General features: G+C 41.7%; 1 protein-coding gene across 1 annotated transcript; it reads right to left on the bottom strand.

Annotated features, from left to right (window-relative positions):
- Positions 1-4,907: 4,907 nt before the first annotated feature.
- EDN1 (endothelin 1) lies at positions 4,908-11,875 on the bottom strand. Its single transcript, XM_072152608.1, has 5 exons — positions 11,487-11,875; positions 9,047-9,227; positions 7,403-7,558; positions 7,147-7,257; positions 4,908-5,900 (listed from the first exon to the last, which is right to left on the bottom strand). The coding sequence occupies exons 1-5, from the start codon at positions 11,545-11,547 to the stop codon at positions 5,762-5,764; spliced, it is 648 nt and encodes a 215-aa protein (XP_072008709.1). The 5' UTR covers positions 11,548-11,875; the 3' UTR covers positions 4,908-5,761.
- Positions 11,876-12,097: the final 222 nt, after the last annotated feature.

The raw sequence follows: 12,097 nt of genomic DNA, 5'->3' as shown, positions 1-12,097 counted from the left end.
TAGGCCTTTGAGACCTGGACCGAGGTAGGCCCCGCAATCCTCGGCGTCGGCAGTATATGACCAGCCGCAGGGTCAGACTCGGTCCCAGCCTCCACCAAGTTAACCCAATGTGCCGTCAGCGATATATAGTGGCCCTGCCCGGCAGCACTCGTCCACGTGTCCGTGGTCAGGTGGACCTTGTCAGAAACGGCGTTGGTCAGGGCACGGATGATGTTGTCTGACACGTGCTTGTGCAGGGCTGGGACGGCACATCGGGAAAAGTAGTGGCGGCTGGGGACCGAATACCGAAGGGCAGCTGCCGCCATGAGGTTTTGAAAGGCCTCGGTCTCTACCAGCCTATAGGGCAGCATCTCCAGGCTAAGCAACTTGGAGATGTGGACGTTGAGGGATTGGGCGTGTGGGTGGGTTGCGCTATACCTCCTTTTGCGCTCCAGCGTCTGGGGTATGGAGAGCTGAACGCTGGTGGATGCTGTGGAGGATCGTGGAGGCGAAGATGGGGTTTTCGCACGGGAGGTGTTTGGGCCGGGGTCCTGGGCAGGGGGCTGACTAGCAGATGACACAGGGGAAGGAGCAGTGGTGTGCCCGGCCGGAGGTGAACGGGCTTGGTGCCATTGAGTGGGGTGTTTAGCATTCAGATGCCTGCGCATATTGGTGGTAGTTAAGCTAGTAGTGGTGGAACCCCTGCTGATCCTGGTTTGGCAAAGGTTGCACACCACAGTCCGTCGGTCATCCGGTGTTTCTTTAAAGAACCTCCAGACTTCTGAAAATCTAGCCCTCGCCACGGGAGCTTGACTATGGGCAACATTTGGCGCTGATGCACCAGCTCTGGCCCTGCCTCTCCGTCTGGCCCCACCACTGCCTCTTCCAACCTGTTCTGCTATAGGACTCGCCTCCGTCTCAGAAGCACTGTGTTCACCCGGCCTATCAACCAAGCTTGGGTCTGTCACCTCATCATCCTCTGATCCCTCAGTCTGCTCCCCCCTCGGACTTCCTGCCCTGACAAAAACTTCACCACTGTCTGACAACCGTGTCTCCTCATCGTCCGACACCTCTTTACACACTTCTTCCACTACGTGAATAATGTCATCATCACCCACATCATCACTGCGACTGGTGGAAAACCTGGGCATCGGAAAATAGCTCAGCAGCAGGACAAGTGGTTTGTGACTGTGGGAAGGGTCCAGAAAACAGTTCCTCAGAGTATGCCGGTTCAAATGCCAAATTTTGGTGGGAGGGGGCAGACTGGGGGGAAGGAGGCTGAAGTGGAGGAGCTGGAGGAGTGCCGATTTCGGTGACATGGGTGGACTGCGTGGAAGACTGACTGGTGGACAAATGGCTAGAAGCATTGTCCGCAATCCACGACATCACCTCTTCGCACTGTTCTGGCCTCAACAGTGCTCTACCACGAGTCCCAGTAACTTGAGACATGATGAACCTAGGGAGTGTACCTCTGCGGCGTTCCCCTGCTCCCCCATCAGCAGGTGGTGTCTCACCCCGCCCAGGACCATGGCCTCTGACCCCTGCAGTAGTTGGACGCCCACGTCCACGCCCTCGTCCTCTACCCCTAGCCCTCGGGTTAAACATTTTTCAAATTAAAGTGTAAACTTGAAACAAAAAAAATTTTGTGTTTATTTTTTTTTTAGTTTTTTATTTTTTTTAACAAAACGATGCTATCCTATTGCTATGGCTAGTTTCTAACCTACACTGACAGCACACAACTGGATTTTGTGCTTTGCAAGATGAGTTTGAGCTATAAAATGAAATAAAGGTAAAAAAAAAAAAAAAATCAGCAGACTCTGCCTAATTCTACTCAAACCCCTAATAAATTGTCCCACTTCGGTGTTTGAGGTGGATATGCTTGTCACTAAGAGCTAAACACAACTGTCGCAGGTCTCCCAGCAAATTCCTCACAGTATGGTACTAGCTGCACTACTAGTGCCAGCAAGCCCAGCCACAAGCAAACAAAAAAAAGGAAAATATAACGCTATTGTAGGCCTAAGTAAGCCGTTGGGGTTCTCCTATGGCTATTTTGTAGCCTACAATGAGAGCACACTGCTTTGCAAGATGAGTTTGAGCTATAAAATGAAATACAGCTAAAAAAAAAAAAAATCAGCAGACTCTGCCTAATTCTACTCAAACCCCTAATAAATTGTCCCACTTCGGTGTTTGAGGTGGATATGCGTGTCACTAAGAGCTAAACACAACGGTCGCAGGTCTCCCAGCAAATTCCTCACAGTATGGTACTAGCTGCACTACTAATGCCAGCAAGCCCAGCCACAAGCAAACCAAAAAAAGGAAAATATAACGCTATTGTAGGCCTAAGTAAGCCGTTGGGGTTCTCCTAAGGCTATTTTGTAGCCTACAATGAGAGCACACTGCTTTGCAAGAGGAGTTTGAGCTATAAAATGAAATACAGCTAAAAAAAAAAAAAAAAATCAGCAGACTCTGCCTAATTCTACTCAAACCCCTAATAAATTGTCCCACTTCTGTGTTTGAGGTGGATATGCGTGTCACTAAGAGCTAAACACAACGGTAGCAAGTCCCCCTGCAAATTCCTCACAATATGGTACTAGCTGCACTACTAGTGCCAGCAAGCCCAGCCACAAGCAAATAAAAAAAAAAATGTATAACGTTATTGTAGCCCTAAGAAGGGCTGTTGGGTTCTTGTAGAATCACTCCTGCCTAACACTATTCTAATAGAACACCCTAACGCTTTCCCTGACCAGCAGCAGCTCTCTCCCTAGCGGCATCCAGACACAGAATGATCCGAGCAGCGCAGGCAGGGGCTAGTCTATTCCAGGGTCACCTGATCTGGCCAGCCAACCACTGCTATCGACGTGTAAGGGTACCACGTCATGCTGGGTGGAGTGCAGAGTCTCTTGGCTTGTGATTGGCTCTGTTTCTGGCCGCCAAAAAGCAAAATGGCGGGAGATGCCATTTTCTCGAGCGGGCAAAGTATTCGTCCGAGCAACGAGCAGTTTCGAGTACGCTAATGCTCGAACGAGCATCAAGCTCGGACGAGTATGTTCGCTCATCTCTATTCTTTTTCCTACTTACTCTGGAGAAAGGTTATGTGATGCTGTGTGTGTGTCTGTGCCAGGAGGAGAGCTCTGTGTCTGCAGCTCTGTGAATGAAGAAGTCTCCTCCAAAGAATAGTGTACTAGGGCTTCACTGATCCCTACCAATGCCTCCATCACAGTCTGTGCTTCTGTCTTACTTTCTCTGTCTCTCTCTGCACCTCAAACTGTGTTGTAAACTTCCTACTCCCTGACACTATTTTCAAAGCAGGCACAGTTTTAACACTTAGCACACAGCACACACTGCACTTCCCTAAACTATTTTACTGCTGGTTTCTACTACATATTCTATGCTCTTTGCTCCTCCATGTGAAGAAAGCTGCCAGGCTAGTATCTAAATAGTCCTGTATGTACATACTATGCAGAGCTCAGTGGATTCATTTGTATAACCCACACTGGATGTGCTGGTAAGTTACTTCATGAGATAACACAGAGAATTGTTGGAAATGATGAAAACTTATAAGTGAAACAAAGACAGAAGGAAGTTAGTCTTTCTTCACTTTGCTGCTTATAAAGATGATTCCTGACTAGCAGCTTCATAAAAGAAAATGTTCTCTGGAAAGAAAAAGAACACCACAATATGGTCATTCTTCTTCATTTGAAAGGGGGGGAAACAAATATAACAACTTGGTAAAATTCATTATAAACTTTACTTTTTAAAGTATTATCTAGTGTTTATCATCTAATTTATTAGTTCCTCCATTAAAATGAAAAAATCAAAATTAGAGAACACCACACAATTCCCTAAATTTCGAAGTCATTGTGTAGTCATATGTGAAAATATCCTAACATGTGTAAAATAGCTGTATTTTCAGCTAATTTCATATATTGTATATATTCCAAAGCACAGAATAAAAATGCAAATAAGAAAATTGTAAAAGAACACTGATCAAAATTATAGAGCATTTTGGCATACCTGAAAGCTAATCTGGCACCTGGTGTCAATTTCCATAATTATCTGACAAACCCTATTTAGCTGGCAGCCTTTGTAAACATGGTGTGCCATTCCAAACTGACTAAAAATCTCTAGCAGTAGGTTGTCCAGATAACGGCCAAAAGAGTACCTTTATCCGCCATAGATAGCAAGAGAAGTTGGTCATTCCAAGTCTGTGATTTCTAGAATATTGAATCTTTACAACATCGCAAACTCATTCAAGTCCTCCAAGAATGCTGGTCACCCTTGAAAGAAAATGCAAGAGCACAGGCTAATATGGAGAATCTCCATGGGTAATTGTTTCAACACTACAGCTGGAATTGCTTGCCATTTCAGCCTTCAACTCAATAAGGATCTGTCTCATCATGCAGTGTCACAATGTATAAGAGCATTTCATTTATTTGGATCTGATGGGAAACCATATGTTCGCCGACAAACTGGGGAAAGACTGAACCAAAAGTGTTTATAAAGAAGTTAGTGAAAGGTGGTAGTTTGTGTCATGGTTCGGGGAATGTTTTCTGCAGCTGGAGTTGGTCTTCTCATACAACAATATGGCATCGTGAATGCAACATCTCCTTCAGCAATATGTGGTTCCTTCCTTGCATTCTTCACCCAATCAGCCAGCAAAGGCCTGTGCATTCCCTACTGACATTTACTACAAAAGTGTTCTATTCTGCTGTTCCTTGGTGAATTTTGGTGAAATTCTATAGCGATTTTCCCTCCCAGATCTCCATGATGCCATCAAGGGCTGTAAATGTGGTAAATGTCTTTGGTTACTACAGTGAATACAAATATTTTATGGACTATGACTATTCAAGCTAATACATTCACAAACACACAGTTTCTGTTAAAAAAAATTAATTCACAAAATGTTATTTATCAGGTTACAAAATATTTATTTTAACATTATTACTGAAGGCATGAAGCTCTTTTTTCATACAGAAATACAAACATGCATAGACCAATATGGCCTATCAAAATGTATATTTAACACAGTAAATATAGTTGTTTTACAAATAATAATATAAATATTTTTTAAAATATTCACATAATAAATTTAGATAAAATATAGCAGATTAAATAACTGCTATGAAAAAAAAATGTTTTAGCTTGTGTGAGTAGCAGTCGGTGCTACTCTTTGCTTATTATGATCACACCAATCAGTCACTAAACAAATCAGGGATTATTGCATATCAAAGATTTGCTTAGCTCCAGTAGCTCACACCAAGAATTAAGACATAAGGTATTTTCGCACGACAAGCTAAAATATAGGCAGGGAGAAGGCCCTTCCGAGGGAGTAAACCTGAGGTAGACTTGTATGCGATATGTAATACGCTCTCAAACAATGGCATAGCTTTAATAGTCTATCTGCAATGCACATATATCCATTCGCAGCATTTCATGTAGAATAAGGCATGTAGTTTTCTATATTGTATTCCAGTGTTTTACTGTCAGTGTCAGTAGCAATGAATGTTGCTTGGCAGGTTAGTCAAAATTTCTGTTCTAACGCAGACACGTTCCTATGGCATTCATTTCCATAACCAGCAACATTATTTCAGTATGGATTCCTGCCTTTCATCCAACTCACATGTCCATCTTGAAGCTGGATGGTAGTTTCAGATCCTCATTATATCTTCATAAATTAAGTGCACTTAGCCACCAAGAAAAGTAATATCTGCGTGCTGAGCGCCTTTACTGACAGTAATGCATCCCACGCTGTGGAAGGTGACAGTTCTCACTTCTTCAACTATTATGTTGTTATTGTAGGTTTCCAAATTCCTCTCTTTCTATGTGCCCAAGGACGCATCTCATCTTTCATCTCTTGAAGGTTCTTCAGTAGCCTGGCAAAGATATATGATCTTTTAATGGCTTGTCTGATGGATTCCGTTCTGCAATAATAATTTAGATTTCTGGTTAATTTCATAGATATGAAAAGAGTTTTCACTTCTTTCACTTCCATACATTTCTATTTTTTAGATCATACAATTTGTAGTTATGAGCTGAAGCCGCAAGTTGTTACATTGAATAAAGATGTTCACCAAAACTAAATGAAATGGAAGTTTCTTTGTAACGCAAGTATGATACATCAAAAGATGTCATCATCATGGTTCTTTTGATAAATCATATCAAGAATACTTGTCTTATGTCTAGATTTTGAAATATTCCTCCATAACTCAATATAACTGTGATGTGCAACCTTCACAATAAATATGTTTAAGTAAACACCTTAAGGTGCAAGTGCCTTTGCGCTATATCCTTGCTGCAGCAAAACAAAGGATTGCTGACCCTTGCCCCTTGGATAAACCTACAAATATGCAAGCCAAGAGGGAGGACATAAAACTTTGGGGTGCTTTTTTAAAGACACAATGCCTATAAATATGGACATATTTTCACTAATACAATTGTAATATAGTGCCTATGCATTGAAATATATATATATATATACAAGCCTTAGGGTAAATCTAAGGCCCCTTCCATACTTGCGTCAGAGTTTGTTCAGTGTTTCAGTTTTTCACGCACGTTTTCAATGCAATTTCAATGCGTTTTTCACGTGCAGGTAATGCGCGTGAAAGGACTCAGGACTGAGCTCTATCTTTTCTATGGCAATTGATGCGTGAAAAACGCATTGCACTTGCATTGCACTTGCAAGTGTCTCAGAGTGCAATGCGGTTTTGATGCGTCTCCATAGACTTGTATGGTGCGTTTTTCACGCGCGGGACTTGCAAAAGTAGAGCATGCCGAGATTTAAACGTGCGTTAAAAAAAAGGCGCGTGTGTGCGTGAAAAAAAATGCAAGTCTGAAAAGACCCATTGATTACAATGGGTCAGAGTGCAATGCAAGTTCTGCGCGTCAAAAGCATGCACAAAAAACGCGTGTGAGAAACGCAAGTGTGAAAGGGGCCTAAGTGTATGGACTTTCATTTTTTCTTTAGATGCTTATTTCACTTTGGCCTACAATATAACCTAGATAATATGCAGTGCTGAACACATGACCTACAGGTTGCTACAATGGCTACAATTGCAAGATCATCTCTGAGTACATCCATTAAATTCAACTATCTAGGTGTAAATGCCTTTGCAGTTTTCTGTGAATCAGTTTATGGTCTGTCTCTATTTTACAATGCCGTTTGCTCACCTTTTAGTGTGAGTATGTAGTTTCTGCACACACTGTCCACCCAATAGAAGTCCACTGCAGACTTTGGCCTTCTGTACCCGGTGTGTTTCTTTCTCTGTGGAAGGCTGGACACTGTGTAAGAAAACAAAGAAATGTAAGTTATGATTGAAGCAACACCTTTTCTCCACACACGCTTCTAAGATAAAGCCAGCCTCTGCTACAGGTGTACTCAGGGCTCGCTCTGTCATTTTTTCAGACTTAAAATATTTGCACACACCTGAGATCTGCAGCACTTTGGCAGAAGTCCAGGCATTTCTTGTCCTCACGCTTGGCACAGATACACCTGCTACTAGACTCGAGAACTTTTTCTGGCTTTGTGTCCTGCAGTGAACGTTTCAGACGAGGACCTCCGAGTCCATAAGGCACTGTTTTTCTGTAAAATAAATGTTGTTCATTAAAATCCCATTAGGTAAAGAACAAACACAAACTAAATTACAGCAGCTACTTAGTGAAACACAGGTAAAATAGATGGCTGACAAGCAGTAATGACCCCTCTACTTGTCTCCATGCTAGAAGCATGTATTAATCAATATGATTTCAATACATTCTCCACATCCCTACTTGGCAAATGGCAGCGTGTAGAGAAAATTCCCACACAGTACACATTACACGTAACCTTTACATAAAAAGACCTTAATTTTCGGCTCGCTTAATGACATACAATTTCACAAATTGTAAGCCGAAGTTTCACAGCAGCATACCAGCAAGTTCTACAGGTTGCAACCTGTATTTCAATTAATAGCTTGTTAATGGTTCTTAAATCACAGTTTAGGAGTTTTTCACTGTAAATGCCTAAGAGGTAAAGAGTAAGGCAAATATTTACAGCTTAGCATATTACGCTATCGGTTCGGGCACATCATACATAGTTACTGCTTTTGAAAACTCTCTAGTTATGTGTCAACAAATAACAAGGCCAATGCGCTTCGATTAGTCACACTTTGTACTGCTGAAGCGCTAACAGAAGCACTCATATCAGAGCTCCCCTATTGGAACATTTAGTCATTCTTCAATGTGTCTGCAGTACCCTATTTATTTGTGTGCTGGTCTATAGCAGATACTCATTTGTGGTGTTAACATATATAGAAATCACTATTATCTTTTGTTGGTGTTTAGTCTTGATCCATTACACCACCAAAATGACCACTGTCTGATTTCAATCTTCTGTGGTTTACATTGGAGCTTAGTTTGTCCGGACTACCTCCTTAGATAAGCACAAGCCCACCATAATTGACATACAATGTAATAAGAAAAAGCATTATACAACAATCGTTATCATTGATATTAGGTGATTGCTACATATGTACTGAGCTAAATAAGTTTTATTATAAGAGACATTTGTGCATCTGCTTAAAGTCTTATTCTTCTTCAGGTTAATAAAAAATCCATTAATGTCCTTAAGGAATTAGCAGCACAATATTTAGTATATATCCTTTCTAGAAAATCCATCATAGTGCTACAAAATGCTGGTGTAGGTGTGGGGTTAGCAAACAACCATAAAAGGATATCCCAAGTAAGCTTTTAGTACGTACGACGAATTGGACAGACTGGGTGTGCCGAATGGTCATTACCTGCTGTCAATTGTCAGACTACCAAAGTTTTATGACAGTGCATTGTGAAATAGCTCCAGTTTGTTCCTCATCACATAAATTAATTTCTCCAAACATTTTTCATTCCAAAATAAGAGACCAAGTACAACACATCAGTGGTATCACAAGTAGATACAATAACTGTATCTTATAATCATAGATGTATAAGTGGTACTCAAAATGATCAATTTAGAACTTAATGCTAAAAGTAGTCTCATTTTGGGAAAGCAAATAGAATCAGTCCAAACCACCTAAAGCATGGAAGCAGCACTTACTCTGGAGTGTTTATCCAGATTATATCCAGGTGGCAAAAGTAGACACATTCTTTATCCATCAAGGACGAACATGAGCAGCGTTTAAATCTGCGTGGCCTCAAGGGGGCGCCAGAGGAATGATGAGCACCTGTAGCTTGTGTTAGAGAGGAGTCTTCGGAGGACAGGAAAGTGCTTCTTGTCCCTGCAGATTAATCAGGAAAGAATTGAGTCTAAATATATGAAATTATTGATACAATTCATCACAAATACCGCACTGGAGATAATACACATAAGAGGCCATTTATCTTTAGTCGGGACATTTGTCTTTTTGTTTTGAACTTGTTTGATTTATCTTAGATATATATTGTCATATGAGTTTGAAGATTTTTGTGACTTTTTGCAGCGATTGTGCATAAATTTGTGACTTCTTCATACATCCACATCTGGATTTAAAAAATGTATTAGAGGCAACACTGAAAAAAGGTCGCAACAAACTTTCATTCCCAAGATAAATGACCCTATTGATAATGATGGGGCGTATGGGGAACCTCACGTGGTGATAGTGTGATGGCTACACCGGGATAAGGAAATGTAACTCCAGCTGGAGCTTATTGTTGTGCAATGCCGTGTATGCATTCCTATCATGATAATAGCAGCAGGCAGGACGAAACATGTCACCACATACATGATATTTATTTCTATGTGGGTACTACATCATAGATGAGGGGAGGCTTACTGGTAGATGCCCGGGTAATAATAACTCGCAAATATTAGGATTCCTGCAGCTACTGTCTCACTTCTAGCACATATTTGTTTTTGCTGCTAAATCAATGTTAACATAAAACATGTCACTAGCTATTTATAGGAGTCTTAGCGCTGGTTATCTGCTCAGCCTTCTGCTTTTATGAGATTTCACATTATTTTCTGCTTCTGTGCCAGGGAGCATTTTATCACAGCAGACACAAAACCCAGTAAAAATTTGATGGACACATCACTGGTTTCCTACAAGTTCTGCCTGTCTATCCACCTCACAGCTATCACCTATCCATCTAGATCAAGCTTTTTTTGCTCACTTTGACACATTTCTGTATTATCTATCACATATTTATACTGTTCTGCCTTCTTCTATCTCTCATGCACTTTTCTATGTAGTTAAGTATCTAGCCATCTATCTGTCTATACTGCTCTACTTTTATAATATAATACCAGTTTTCTATATGAACAAGTATTAAGTTACCTACCTATAAATCTATCACTTATTATTATTACTCTGTTCTTCCATCACTTCCATGCCAGTTTTCTATCTAGTCATATTTCTAGCCATCTATCTATAAATCTGTGAGCTATCTGCACTGCTCTGCCTTTTTCTATCACATCATTTTTCTATCTAGACAAGTATTCAGCCATCTACCTATAAATCTATCACTTATCAATACTGCTCTGCTTTCTACTATCACTTTTCTATCTAGACAAGTATTCAGCGTCTACCTATAAATCTATCACTTATCAATACTGCTCTGCTATCTACTATCACTTTTCTATCTAGACAAGTATTCAGCGTCTACCTATAAATCTATCACTTATCAATACTGCTCTGCTTTCTACTATCACTTTTCTATCTAGACAAGTATTCAGCGTCTACCTATAAATCTATCACTTATCAATACTGCTCTGCTATCTACTATCACTTTTCTATCTAGACAAATATCTGGCTATCATTCTTTCTCACACAATAAAGAATCTACTGTGTATCACATTTCTTTCTGCTTGGCTTCCCTACTTTTCACTTTTTTCTTCTATCTCTCGCCCTACCATTTCTTGATTTTCCTTTGTCCTTACAGTACATTTGTGTCATATTTTTATAGATCTAGCACCTTTTTTAGCATTTCTGATTTCCTCACCTTTCCTTTCTCTTGCTATATGTATCACACATCTGTCTATGGATCCTGTGATGGGAAGCAGCAGGATTGTAGTGCACAGCCCGGTCTCGGAGATCCCAGGTGCTCTATAAAAGTGCAGCTCAGGCTCCCACAACACCGGCTGAACCTGTCACCCGGATCTCCCTGTCTCCTAATCCCGTGCACCTGATCGCTGAAGCGCAGCTATAAAGAGGGAGTAAAGTGGCTGCAATTAGCGGGTTTATAGGGGTGATACATTGTCTGCATAATAACAAAAGAGGGATTATGCAGGGATCCCCTGATAATCCCACATCGTGCTCCACCATACAGGCTATATCCATAAATCTCTGAAGGAATGGGAGAACAGCTAAGAATGTGATGAGCACTCCACAGAGGTCACCCCACCTGTCACCCCATGTGCCTGGGGACTTGCAGATATTCTCCCTCTAAATGATGAAACTAAGAAAAGGCTCCTGCTAATAACCAGGCTAATGCCAAGCTATGCCAGGTGCCACAAGATGAGAAAAATGATTGGATAACGTGGGCAGAGGCATCGGTCCTACCTGTTCCACAGGTGCCTTGAAGAAGAGTCAAGAACAGATATATCATCATCTCCAGACCCATTGTCAATGCAGAGGATGGGTAAGAAAGTAATTCCCAAAAGGTAAAATGAATAAATAATAAAGTGGATAAAATAGCTATAAAGGTGTAGAAAAGTCTCCGAGCCGTGCAGAATCCAGGGAGAGTAGTAGCAGGTAGAGGAGAGCTGCTTATTCCTGGGAGCTCCCGATGTGAGTGTGATGCTGCCAGCTGCCCTGCTGCTCTTTATATCCCGCCGCCATAGAGTTTGTAAACAGCCTTCAATTGATATGATCCTCAGCCATTGTTATTGTGCTATTAGTCACCCAGAAGCAACGTGCAGACTAAGATAAGGGCAGGCTGGAGAGGAAACCTCGGCAAACTTCAGCAGGGGAGACGCCGTCTGACACAGGCAGGGGCGGGCTCACTGCAGGGGCTGCAGCGTCGCCTCTCCGCCGCTAGAGGGAGCGATCTCTCTATGGGAGCCGCTGGCACTGGGAGAACTGGAAAGGTGGAGTGACTGCTCTCTTGGAAACAGGAGTGGACCATAATGAGTGGTGTTCTTTTCCATCACCTTACACAATTATCCGGGGAT

Source organism: Engystomops pustulosus, chromosome 5 (assembly GCF_040894005.1).
Source record: "Engystomops pustulosus chromosome 5, aEngPut4.maternal, whole genome shotgun sequence".
In the NCBI taxonomy this organism is placed as follows: Eukaryota; Metazoa; Chordata; class Amphibia; order Anura; family Leptodactylidae; genus Engystomops; species Engystomops pustulosus.
This window is presented reverse-complemented; position numbering and strand designations above follow the sequence as displayed.